Below are 13,941 nucleotides of genomic sequence, written 5' to 3'. Positions count from 1 at the left end.
TGTCATAAAAGGATAAACTGCTTTAATGATTCTGACAAATGTCTCAGTTTAAGCAGCATAAAAACCTATCGTTATAGAGAAAGACCCAAACAGACACACACACGCAGGGTATGGAAAAGTTTTCCTAAAAGTCACTTCAGTAAGAATGACAAAGGGCTTTTTATTCTGGGATTTGTCTCTGGAAAGATCATACATGTGTGCAGGAACTCAGATTCCATCTGTTGCTTTAGAGCCTACATGCTTTATTGTATTGACTTTGTGCTCTTATCTGATGGCAATAAATTCTCACCAGAGTGAAACACCAGCTTAGCCAGTGACCCCTGCTGTTCAAATCAGACAATGGAACGGGTCTTTTTGGAGACACTCTGTGGCTTGTGGACCACCCTGCATGAATGGCCTTGGGTTTTTGCTGTTTCCATTCAGGATTTTCTAATGTGAGCAATTAAGAGATACTTCATTTCAAGGGTCTCATCAGCAGTTGCAACACATCAGTGAGCAATAACCTACTAGGACCCCAAAAAGAGACAGGGAAAGTTGGGAAGAAAGGGATAGGGGAGAGAAAAGAAGTGCCAATAAATATTTCTGTATTTAAGATTGTAAAATAGATGTACACCGTTAACATCAATCTCAAATTTTGGAATGCAAAGACTAAAGAATTTCTACTGGTCCAGCAAATTTGAGAACTTATGCTATAAATAAAAGGCTAGAGTAAGGACGTGTGCACTAAACAGAAATGGAATTTCCTTCCCACAAGTCGAGCTTGCCGAACTGCCCTCGAGGTTTTTTTTGTGTGTGGGTTTTTTTTTGTTTTTGTTTTTTAATCAGAAGCAGCCCAGAGATACAAAAAAGACATGCCATGCCTTCGCCCCATTCATTCTCCCAAAATTTCTAGGGCTATTTTCTTATTGAAGGAACAACAGAAGAAACAGAAACTGGTCTCTGCCAAGGCATCAACCCACAGCCAGCCTCCATGATGTGCCTCTATCTTCCTGAGAGAAGCATAGTACAAAATAGCGTTCAGTCTATTCCCAGTCAGCTGTGGACTAAAACACTCATGGGGTGGGGAAGAACAAGAAAATGTTCTGTTGCAGAAGATTATCCTTGTAGGTGTACTTGTTTTTATCATTTTGGAGTTTGGACTGTTTTTTAGTCATTTTCTACTGAGCTTCAAAACTTCGCTGTACTTGGTTGGGGCAAGAGGTCTCGGGAACGTGGGGTTCACACTGGCTTTGAACCCACAGACCAGATTGCTTACACAGACCTGGGCAATTACAGTTCTCTCCAGGACAGAATCCCTCAGGGCGAGAAGGGGTAGGCCCCAGACTGGCTCCTGCTTTGCCCCCAAGGAACCGCCTTCTGCGTCTCCGCCGCGCCCTTCCTCCTCCAGCGCGCCCCTTCAGGCAAGAAGGGGGCGCTGACCTCCGCGTCGGCCTCGGCCTCCCTGGACCCTTCGTTTGCTTTCCGAGCACCCATCTGGGGCCCAGACCCTTGAAATATTTAAGGAGATACGCGCAAGAGCTCGGGGTAGGAGTTGGCAAACTGTTTGTTCTCAGACTAGACTCTTCCTAAGATGAGGGGCAAAGGCTCTCCAGACGCAGACTCTGGTCTGGTTCTCGGAAATCCGCGTCTGAACCGATGGGGTCCGAGGAGCAGAAGCGTACACGGAGGTGCACGGCCGCGGGCACAGGTCCCCCCGCGTGGCAAGAGGAAGCGGCCCAGCCAGCTGCAGGGGCGTCCTCGTTGTGGCGCCGGGTAGAGGGAGGGCCAAAGGCGAAGGAATGAGGTCATCCCCCCACCCCTCGAAAAAACCTTCCTAAAAGTAAAAATGTAAAGGATCTCAGCGTAAAGGAACCTGACTTGCAACCCCAAAGGGACAATCTCTGTTTGGGGAAATGGCGCCCCCAGATGGCTGAATCCCATGAAAAAATACTCACCCGGAGCAGGGAAGGCCTGGGTGCACGGACCCGGGGAGAGGTGACGTCACCCGCCCGGCTGGCCAGCGCACGGCTGAAAGCCAGGCGGCAACGCGGTTGGAGACACCCGACAAGTCGCGACAGGTCCCCAAGGCTAGCCCGGTAGTCACTTCACCTCACCGAGGCACATGTAACGTCAGCAGCTGTACCACTTACGGTGTGGCCCGGTTCGTTACTTAACCTCTCCATGCCTCAGTTTCCCAGTGACTGCTTGTGTGCAAAATGATCATCCGGGAGCCGGTGCTGGATTGTGTGAATTAAGGAACTAGCATTTTACACGCATCGTTCTTCTCGCTTTCACTCCTCAGAAATGAGGGTCCATCCGCTTTGATTTTACTACTTGCGAGTGGGGGTGGGAGGCTCGCTTTTCCCAGCTCTTCGCGGAGGCCAAGCGGACTCCCTGACAGGACAGAATCTGAACGTGAGAGTGAAGGTCTTGCCTGTCCAGAAACTCTTGTAGCCAGCACAGGTTTAAACAAGAAGCCAAATTGTTCTGGAGAGATTGCTGGGGGCTTTCTTTGTGCCTCAAGCTTCTTCAGTGCCCTGAGCACAGGAAACACTCAAGCAGAGAAGCAGAGCCAAACCCAGGATACGGGAGGTCGAGGCTCTTCCGTAGACCTGCAGCATTGGGGTGGGATGATGTTCATTCTGTGTGTGTTCTGGACCAAGCCCCTCTCCAGGGACCTATGGGCAGCCCCCTTTAAGCAAGATGCCCGGTGGAGTGGACATCCACCATCACTTACCCTGGGCTTGGGTGAATAGATTTTCCGTGCCTTAAATGGGCAGGGAGGGGGTAAACATGGACGGTCCATTGGTACAAATAAAAGCCTTTGGTGGGTTTTGATCAATTGCAAGGATCGAAGGAGACCTGTGGACCTGAGGTCAACTGGCAGCAGAGAAGAGTCTGGGTTCCCGCGGTGCCCCGCCACGTGTGAGCATCTCAGGGACCAGTCTGGGGAGGCGCGCTGGGATAGTCACCCAGTGTCCCATCCCTGCGCTGCTCATATGGGCAGAGCTCCGTGCCCGCGTCCCAGCCTCCGCGGGAGGTTATTGCCCTGTTCCCCAGTGATCAATTGGACCGGTCTTGGCCCAAAAGCAGAAGGGAGTGGGGAGCGCGACTTGAGGTGGGAAAGGCAGCAGCAGCGAGTGCAGGGTCGGGACCAGACTAAGTGGCGTGGGTTCCGGGAGGAACAGCGATGGGCCGCAGGGGACGCCGCGGGCCGGGCAAACAAGCTGGCCAGAGGTGGACACTGCGCACGGCAGGGATGGAGACTCAGGCGCGACTCCCAGCGCCTCCTGGCGGCGAGCCGGGCAGCGAGGGCTACCAAAACAATGCAGCAGGCGCGCGGAGCGCGGGGGCCGCCAGCCACTCCCAGGCGTGCGGCAGCGCGGGGCTCAAACCAGCCAGACCAGCTTCGGGCTCCTTGAACTCCCAACAAGGGGCTCTGCGGGGAGGAGGTGACCCCAGCGGAGGGCGTTGGGGATTTAGGGGTTGGCCGGGGCCGGCGAGGGGTTGGGGGGGCGTGAAAGCGAGAGGGCCTTTATCCCACTCCCAGGCCCAAGTCGTAGCATCTCTCAGAGCTCACGCTCTTTATTAGCTCTTTCTTTTGGTGTGCTTCTGTTTCCTTTGTGGTTTCATTGCAAAGTAGTTTATGTGGGAAGGGGGCTTTTAGGCCTCTTGGTGCTTTCGTTAGAGACGAAAAGGCCCTGAACCAATTTGGGGAAAGAGAGGCCTTTTGCAGCTACCCCGGGCCCTTCCCCAGCAGAGCACCCGGAAGCTGGGCTCTTAGGGACGCAGATTCTTGGAGTTCAGAATGTGCATTCTCTCCAGATGGCGATTTTCCTGGCGTGTTTACGGTCAGCAGATAACACTGAGTGGGCTTTTGCCACCCATTCATTCATTACCCGGCTCCTCTAAGCAGCTGGACCACAAAGCGTGCCTGATAACTTGGGCCTGGGAGCCGCCAAGGCCAACGCATCTTCCGGAAGGAGGGAAATTAGGAAGCCGGGGTCTGAGCCTGTGAATGACTCTTAAGTGGTCGGGAAGTAATAACAATGCGCCCACCTTACATATGAAAGAACTTCGCCCTCCGGGGATTATCTCTTTGGATCTTCACAGCCACCCGGAGACAGAAGCTGAGGAGAGCGAAGGCCTCCTGTCCCCATAGGGAGACTAGGGACAATTAGGCAAAAGAAGCCCACCCCCCAACCCAGAACTTACTGTTTGCAGTCAGAGACACTAGATCCCAGGCTCCACGAGAGCAGAGGCTGGCCTGTTTGTTCATTTCTGCACATCCAGCGCCCAGCATGGTGCCCCCTGGTACGTAGGGGATGAATGAGCTAATTCTAGCCCTCGTGGATCTCTAGGCAGGACTCCTTCCTCTACCTCGCTCCCTCCCAGCCTGCCCATCTTTTGTGCCCGTCTTTTGTGCCGGCCACCAGTCTTTACAAACAGTGCCCTGGGGGCCCATACTCCAGCTTTCCAGAGCGCACAGCTGCAAGGGCGGCTGTGTGTTAGAGCCCGTGATGCCGTGGTATTGAGTCATGCCATTCATTTAAGAAGGAAAAATCTCTCCAAAACGGGGAAATGGTGGGCAGTCCTGTGTGACTGGTGAGACTCTTGTAGGGGCGTTTCTACAACGACGAAACCCTTCCTAGGCACTCACTCCAACAAAATAACAAGCCCATTTTATTAGTATTTCGTTTTCCATGTAAAGTTCTGCTCATACGAATATATTTATAATTCTGATTTTTTTACGGCATTGGGGAGCACACCGACAGGCTGCTGAACGGTGGCTGGAGATTCGAGGGAAAACGAAGTTCGCCGAGGCGGCCTCGGGCGGGCAGGTCCCGGGCTCCATCACAGGGCACAAAGAGCCCAGGGGCTGCCGGCTCCGTGGCTACCAGGGACGCAGCCCCCCAACCCCCAACACACACACACACATACATACACACACACACACACACACACACACACACACACACACACACACACACACACACACACCCTCTCCCACTCATGCCTGGCAACCCAGCAGAAACTTCGGACTGGGGCAAAACAAGCCCGGGCCCCGGCGGCACGCGGGGCTAGGCGCGTTCCCGCCAGTACCTGGCCGCGAGGCCGCTCGCGGGGTGCCCTGCGTGCCCCCCACTCCCGCAGCCCGCGCCCTGCTCGCTCACTGTGGGGGCGCAGCGGCCAGGCTTCTCTGTTTGTTGTTTAAAGAAATCCTAGGGCGGGCGAGCGGCGGCATCTAGGGGAGGGGGCGCAGCCAGAATTCCCTTCCAGCAAGCGCGTGAGGGGCATTCTCAACGCAAAACCAGACCCAGAAAGTAGTGACCAGCCCTCCTCGGATTACCCTTCATTGGCTCCTCCCTTGCTCCCCCCACCCTCCAGATTTGCATAAAAAAGGCCAAGAAAACTCTGGCTGTGCCCCAGCGACGGCTCATTCTGCTCCCCCGGGTCGGAGCCCCCCGGAGCTGCGCGCGGGCTTGCAGCGCCTCGCCCGCGCTGTCCTCCCGGTGTCCCGCTTCTCCGCGCCCCAGCCGCCGGCTGCCAGATTTTCGGGCCCCCGAGTCGCACCCAGCGAAGAGAGCGGGCCCGGGACAAGCTCGAACTCCGGCCGCCTCGCCCTTCCCCGGCTCCGCTCCCTCTGCCCCCTCGGGGTCGCGCGCCCACGATGCTGCAGGGCCCTGGCTCGCTGCTGCTGCTCTTCCTCGCCTCGCACTGCTGCCTAGGCTGGGCGCGCGGGCTCTTCCTCTTCGGCCAGCCCGACTTCTCCTACAAGCGCAGCAATTGCAAGCCCATCCCGGCCAACCTGCAGCTGTGCCACGGCATCGAATACCAGAACATGCGGCTGCCCAACCTGCTGGGCCACGAGACCATGAAGGAGGTGCTGGAGCAGGCCGGCGCTTGGATCCCGCTGGTCATGAAGCAGTGCCACCCGGACACCAAGAAGTTCCTGTGCTCGCTCTTCGCCCCCGTCTGCCTCGATGACCTAGACGAGACCATCCAGCCATGCCACTCGCTCTGCGTGCAGGTGAAGGACCGCTGCGCCCCGGTCATGTCCGCCTTCGGCTTCCCCTGGCCCGACATGCTTGAGTGCGACCGTTTCCCCCAGGACAACGACCTTTGCATCCCCCTCGCTAGCAGCGACCACCTCCTGCCGGCCACCGAGGAAGGTAAGCCTTCCCTCTTGCTTCCCCACTCCCTGCTGGGCTGAGACGCTCCCAGGAGATCCCGCCCCTGCCACGCATCCCAGTGCATCCCTGCTTGGGGTGCCAGTAGCGGGAAGGGCAGAAGTTCTGCCTGACCTGGTCTGTCATCACAACAAGCCTGTATCAAATTTGAGGCACCCCTCCCACGCCGCCCAAGTCTCGCGCATTCTCCTCCCGAGTTGTACCAGCTATACTTAAGGGCAGTTTTAAAATAAAACAAACAAACAAAAAACAACAAAACAAAAAAACCGAAGAACTGAACGGCGGTTTAAAAAAAATAGATACACGATTATTGTTAAAGATGCTAGCACTGGAGCCGCGCAGAGCGTTGGAAGTGGTGTTTGGTGGGGGAGTTGGTGGTGAGCATTCTGGCCAGAGGCCCCTCGCTCAGCCTCATTCTGCACCTTCCTACCACTGGGCAGGATTCTAGTCACAGGAACATTTCCCGTACAGGAAGGAAAACCAGGATGCACAAGTAGATAACCTTTTAAGGGTCTTTTTGTCCTTTGTCAATTTAGATTTTGGAAATAAAACCGGGACTGGCACGGAGTGTGTGGAAAATTGAACATTGGTTGTAACTGCTCAGATACTTGAGGAAGAGGGCATAAAGGGAATCTGTGGAAATCACTTTTCTATTGCTATCAGTTTTTAACTTAGGAGTGGTTTTGATTAGCTGGAGAAAGTCATGCAAAAGAGATTCCCAAGTTTTTAGCAAACGGAGGGAGAGTTCCTGTGCAAAAACCATCAAAGCAATGAAAACCTCATGGGCTCTCAATATTTTTTCTGAAAGGAAAACATATACAATGCCTCTGAGCTGATTTGGGTCCCCTGGGTTGGAAAAGGGAGCTTCCTAATCCCTTTCAGGGCTTCAGCAGCCTCTCCCTTTCAATCTCTAGTAGTTTTCCTACAGACATCATTAGTTAAAGCAAATGCAAAGTTCTTTAGCAATCTTTCCTGGCAGGGACCATGAATTTGCAATCATCTTATTGGTTAGATTTCTAATTTATTGCAAATGTTTGGCATTTTTCAAACATTTGTCCAACATGTACCATAGACCAACCAATACAGGTTAGTAATATTTTATATACATCCTGAGAGCTCCTAATTGGAAATGTTTGATTTTGTTTGGGTGAGGGGACTTAAGGGCAGTTTTATGTATGTTGCTTTTATTTCTTCCCACTATCAGCAGCAACATTATGCATCTTACATTTCTCCAAAAAGCCACTTTTCTCCTTCAAAATAAAAGTTTATGTTCTTCAAAATTCCAGCTTTGTGATTTTTCTAATTTGATAAATAACGCTTCTATTAAGTCACATAGTTTTCTATGAACATTAAATTTCACATTAGTGAAAATCTCATTTCACCTAAATTTTAAAGACATAATTAACACATTTATAAATGAGAGAAGGGCAATATAATTGTTCTTTTTTTTTTACTTTTCCCAAAAAATCAAACTCTTAGAAGAGCTTTTAGCAGGTCTTCTGATAATTGTGCTAGTATACAATCCCTAGGTTTGATCAGACCACTAAACCGTTTTTGCTTCATCTTTGATTAGCTTCAGAAACAGGTTTGTTTATTTATTTGTTTGTTTGTTTTGAGAGTTTGAAACAGGCACAGAAGGGCAAGAAGAACCTGTACCAGGGAGCTTGCAGATAACAATGAAATGAATGCTGCCTAACTCAAGCACAATCTTGGCAGAGGCACAAGGTGACACAGAACCACTTAGAGCAGGCTGTTGTAATTAGTGAGATGTGTTTTCAAGGTGGAAACAGCCCACATGTGGAACGCTAGCCAGTCACCCCTCCCAGTCCAGACTTGGCCCCCCTGAGATACAGAGCTCTGCCGAGTAGAGCCAGCTACACCGGTGTCCTGTGGGTGAGAAAGACAATCTTTTGTCTATATTTTCTTGTTACCAGTTTTCCCAAACCCCTTAAGGATCTTTGGTTCTTTGGGTGCTTTCTCCTTCAAAAGGCCTTGGGAATAACTTTTTCAGACTGAATTTCCCAGAGGTTGGGAGGATGAGCTGAAAAGCTGCACCCTGTCTCAGTTAACTATAACTACATACACTTGTATACTCTGCCCACAACTCCCTTTTGAGAGTCATAATTTATTAAACACAACAACATATAGGCATTCTCATTTTGCTCCCACCACCCCTCCCCCCCCCAAAAAAATTGGGAAGCATGGGAAAACTTTCTTAGGATTGAGTGTTCCTGCTTTTATAGAGGAGGCAGAAGCTGAGGTTAAATAGGACAATTGCTACTTTTGTCTGGATAAGTCCCTTTGAGTTGTTTACAAACGCCACCTACTGTTCTCTTTTAAGCAAACTTACTAAAGACTGTTTTTCACATTTCTAGCTCCAAAGGTATGTGAAGCCTGCAAAAATAAAAATGATGATGACAACGACATAATGGAAACGCTTTGTAAAAATGATTTTGGTAAGTAATACAACAACAACAACAGATTTCACATTCAGAAGTTTTATTTACCAGTAAAACTTCAAGGTGCAAATCATTATGATGTTGCTAGATAAAGGTTGGGTAAAACACCATTATAGCTCATGTATCCCAAAATCATCTAACTTGATCTATCCTAGTTTCCTCCTTATGTAACTGTCTAGCATTGAGTTGTATCTTGTTAGGTGAGACTCATTGTTCTGTTAAGCCAATAATCAAATAATGAAAATTATTCAGATTATCAATTTCCAGTGGCACATTTTAAATCCCTTTTTTTTTTTTTTTTTGCCGACAGGCATAATCCCGAGTTCTCTTTTCTTTTGATTACTTAACATGTGCACCAGGGATGGAAGTGTAAATATTAGCCCCAGCCAAACAGATTCAAGGCTTTAAATTGGCCACAAATAAAAATATTTTTACTTTCTTTATAACCCATAATGATTTTAAACCTCTGTGTTCTACCATTAGTGAATATATCCAAGGCACTGATTAATAATTTGTCAAGGAGGGGTTCCTTAAGTTGAAAAAGAAGAGTGGCTTACTGAGAAGACACCTAACATGGAACACTTAACAACCTTAAAACACCATCTTAAAATCCCTTTTAAAAGGTTTTCGTAAATTTTGTATGACTAAGTCTAGACACATTTGCCGCAGTTTCGAAAATAGTTTTAAAAAGGAAAAAAAAAGCTTAGAAATTTACTTTAGCAAGATACATGATAGATCACATGGTGTTTGGGGACAATAAAAAACACATGTGATATGTTCCATAAGTTGCAAGTCACTCCCCTGAAGACAGGATTATAAGGGGAAAGAGAGCTGGGGCTTTGTCTACATGGAACTCTACCAGCACCTCATCTGCTGACTTCAGGGCTCTCAGGTCAGAAGAGGAGCCCAGCTAGACACAGGATCAATGCTAAATTCAGAGTTGGGAATGACCAGGAACTTCACCCAGAGGCATTCTTGCTTTTATCCTTTTCCAAGGGCAGGTACCTTTTGGTGTGTTGGAATTATTGGTACCTTTTTAAAAAGTATTTATTCAGGCACAAGGCTGAACTTACTCATAAGCAGATATGTTCCCTGCTCTGTCAATCAATAATGGAGTCTAATAGACCCATATTAACACTTCTACATATTCAACATAGTCCTCGAGACTGAGGGAAATCACTCCAGCTCTCACTCTCCTTACCTTGCCATTCCCGAAATCTCAGGCCTGGTCAGGTCCCTAAAACTCTGGAACCATCCAATCCCTGCTCTTTGACAACTCCAGGTCTCTTCCAGAAAGTGTCCTGGGTTTAACTCTGACTGGTCCCAGAACTACCATAGTCCCGGTGTTGGGAAAGGCTTCACACTGCTGAGGAAAGAGAAAGAAGGGAGGTAGCTCAAAGTCCTTAGCAACTTTTCCCCTCAGGAGGAGCCACAAATGGGGCTGACGGGGTTTCATATGCCTGTTTTCAAATGTATACAACCCTCAGACTGGCTGAGAGCCAGGCATGTTAGCAGCAGATAATTCCAAATCACCAGAGCCTTACCAAAACACAGTTCTCAGCCCCCATGCTACATCACTTCATTAAGGGCAAGATAGAAAAATATCATTTTATAAAATTTCTATTAAAAAGCCTATAAAATATCATGTTCTTCTGGCAGTTTATATCCTTTGCACTGCACATAAAACAGATCCTTCCTGACTTCCATGAAAAGTTGATTGTTACACTGTGGAGCTCCATAACAATTGGCTTTGGGAAACACACACACACACCTATTACTTGCTTGCTTTGTGGCTGACCTTACAGAAGACCCCCTTTCTAAGGATGCCCTATCAAGACATGAGCCAAAACATGGATGCCTGTGTGCCTTAGTGTGCTCTCTCCTTACAGAGAGAAAGCCTTTCAAAACAACACAGAAGTTATCACACTTAAGGTATCACATGCATAGATACCTCACAAGCTTTGTTTTCTATTTCTTCACTCTTTTTGACCCATAGAGGGATAATGAAGCAGAATTTTAAGAACTGCATCATAAGATTATTGGTTTATAAGCACTATTCCATCTTGCCTCTGTTCTTTGTGAATAACGGAAGAGTAGGAGGAACAAGCATAGAAATCTGATTTATTTGACTTGACTACTCTGGGAAGGCATCACCTCTTCCCTACTGTGCTCCTGAAGTACAAGGGAAATTCAGTGGTACAAGTACTGGTGAATAAAAAATGGTTCAGAACTACCTTCCTATATATACAACCTATTGTAGGACCAGAAAGTATCATCACCTCTGCCTGCGATCACATCCTGCATCCTCAGTCACATCCTCCAGGACAGGAAAGGTTATGTGGGGGATTCAATTCTCTCTGTTTGGGCCTAGCTGAAAATCCAAGGAGAAAATCCCTAATGTTTTCTCATGATAAACATTTGCAAAATTAGTTATTTTAGAGCTAGACAAAGATGACTAACAAATCTTCCTCCTGGTTAAAAGTGATGGTTTTTTCTGATGTTTGGAGCTTGAGAATGTTTCATTTGGCCAGGTGAAATCTTATATATGCCCTACCTGTACTACAGACAAGGCTCCCAGGTGAAGTGTAATCAGTCCATTTCTCCCACCATGGTGAGGTCTATCCAACACCCTACTCCCAATGCAGAGGACGCAAAAGCATGAAACATTTCCACAAGTATGGCTTATTCCACGACTTGAGTCTCAAAAACTGAGAATTCAGTGCCACAGTTCAGATGCATATCATACCAGACAAAACCATGGTTGGCCAAGTCATAGCATCTTTGATTTACCTGATAGAGCTTCTATAATTTCCTGGTTGACTAGAAAGCCATACTCAGTCAAATTCCCATTCTGATATTTAAAAAAAAAAAGAAAATCTCAAAAACAGTTGTACTCAACACAGAAAAATCTTCCTCTATTACTAATTTAAACATAGATTAAACTCCATCAAAGTCAGGAAGTCATACTTACACTTCATCTATACAGAATAGCTGTCAGGGGCACCCAGGGTCTTAGGACACATTGCAGCTGGGCAAGTTTATGCTGCAACCACTACAAAAACATGGACATTGCCTCAAGACACCACAGTGGTATTACAGGAGGTTTGGCAACTGGAGTTCTAGCAAACAACCTAAACTGGGTGACCTCATGCAAGTCACTAAACTTCTCTGGATTTAAGATTCTTTGTGTATTAACAAGCAATTTTAATGGGATGATCCCTTCTAACCTTAAAATTCTATTCTTTTCCTGCTTTCATGGAGTCTTGAAATTTAATTCCAGCATACACGTTTGTAGGGCTTTCTTTCCCAGAGCATACTGTTCATGACTATAAAACGTGTCCTTTATAGTAAACCACTTACTTTTGGTCTTCGCATTCTAACGAGTCTACATATACATTTTGGAAACAGTACATACATGATCCGTAAACGCCTTGGCCTTGGACTGGCAAATGAGAGCATATAAGGATGAGGTCTTCAGAAAAACACTTTTATGACTAACCATGTTGTGCTGTTAAAAAGAGACTTGCATATTGTTTCTCCTGCTTTACCAAATCAAATGCAGCTGTAAGATCAATTCTCCTTCCCTGTAATCTGATCTTTAGAAAACAATGATTGTGTGACACAGTTTCCTCACAGGTTTGTCCAAAAACCTCTTGCATAATAAATTGAGTTTAAACTTTACGGCCACAGAGGGATCACATTTCACCTAAAAGTCAGGCATTTCTTTTCATGCTTAAGTTTCTAACAGAGGAAGTCATTTGTTGGGGAGAGCACACACCACATGCAACTTTCTTACAAACACAAGGGTGAGTGAGGAAAGGAGAAGAAAAGTTAATTGAGTCCCGCAAAGAGAGAGTTTTGAAAAAATGGCTGATTGGAAACCAAGTGCCTGGCAAATGCTTTGAGGCTTTAGCAGTGGAGCCACCTGCTGCCCCTAGCTCCCAACCCCCGATCTGCAGCCTCTGAGGGTCCCATTAGCTCTAGGAAGCCTCTCTTTCCTCATCCAGGCCAAGTCACACGAGTTGGCAGAATGGGGGGAGGTATACTGTATTCCCTCATTATAACTGGCATGACTCTTTCTGCCCTCTCTCATAGCACTGAAAATAAAAGTGAAGGAGATAACCTACATCAACCGAGATACCAAAATCATCCTGGAGACCAAGAGCAAGACCATTTACAAGCTGAACGGTGTGTCCGAAAGGGACCTGAAGAAATCGGTGCTGTGGCTCAAAGACAGCTTGCAGTGCACCTGTGAGGAGATGAACGACATCAACGCGCCCTATCTGGTCATGGGACAGAAACAGGGTGGGGAGCTGGTGATCACCTCGGTGAAGCGGTGGCAGAAGGGGCAGAGAGAGTTCAAACGCATCTCCCGCAGCATCCGCAAGCTGCAGTGCTAGTCCCGGCATCCTGATGGCTCCGACAGGCCTGCTCCAGAGCACGGCTGACCATTTCTGCTCCGGGATCTCAGCTCCCGTTTCCCAAGCACACTCCTAGCTGCTCCAGTCTCAGCCTGGGCAGCTTCCCCCTGCCTTTTGCACGTTTGCATCCCCAGCATTTCCTGAGTTATAAGGCCACAGGAGTGGATAGCTGTTTTCACCTAAAGGAAAAGCCCACCCGAATCTTGTAGAAATATTCAAACTAATAAAATCATGAATATTTTTATGAAGTTTAAAAATAGCTCACTTTAAAGCTAGTTTTGAATAGGTGCAACTGTGACTTGGGTCTGGTTGGTTGTTGTTGTTTGTTGTTTTGAGTCAGCTGATTTTCACTTCCCACTGAGGTTGTCATAACATGCAAATTGCTTCAATTTTCTCTGTGGCCCAAACTTGTGGGTCACAAACCCTGTTGAGATAAAGCTGGCTGTTATCTCAACATCTTCATCAGCTCCAGACTGAGACTCAGTGTCTAAGTCTTACAACAATTCATCATTTTATACCTTCAATGGGAACTTAAACTGTTACATGTATCACATTCCAGCTACAGTACTTCCATTTATTAAAAGCACATTAACCATTTCTATAGCATGATTTCTTAAGTAAAAGGCAAAAGATATAAATTTTATAATTGACTTGAGTACTTTAAGCCTTGTTTAAAACATTTCTTACTTAACTTTTGCAAATTAAACCCATTGTAGCTTACCTGTAATATACATAGTAGTTTACCTTTAAAAGTTGTAAAAATATTGCTTTAGCCAACACTGTAAATATTTCAGATAAACATTATATTCTTGTATATAAACTTTACATCCTGTTTTACCTATTCTTTGTCTTCTGTCTTCTTAGTAAAAGGAACTGGGAATGGAGCTATGT

General features: G+C 47.4%; 1 protein-coding gene across 1 annotated transcript; it reads left to right on the top strand.

Annotated features, from left to right (window-relative positions):
- Positions 1-802: 802 nt before the first annotated feature.
- On the top strand, positions 803-13,891 carry SFRP2 (secreted frizzled related protein 2). The gene is made up of 3 exons (XM_003822585.5): positions 803-6,152; positions 8,546-8,626; positions 12,725-13,891. Exons 1-3 carry the CDS (start codon positions 5,651-5,653, stop codon positions 13,027-13,029), a joined length of 888 nt encoding a protein of 295 aa, XP_003822633.1. The 5' UTR covers positions 803-5,650; the 3' UTR covers positions 13,030-13,891.
- Positions 13,892-13,941: the final 50 nt, after the last annotated feature.

This window comes from Pan paniscus, chromosome 3 (assembly GCF_029289425.2).
Source record: "Pan paniscus chromosome 3, NHGRI_mPanPan1-v2.0_pri, whole genome shotgun sequence".
NCBI classification, from domain to species: domain Eukaryota; kingdom Metazoa; phylum Chordata; class Mammalia; order Primates; family Hominidae; genus Pan; species Pan paniscus.
The sequence above is the reverse complement of the archived record's forward strand: the minus strand, read 5'-3'. Positions and strand labels throughout refer to the sequence as shown.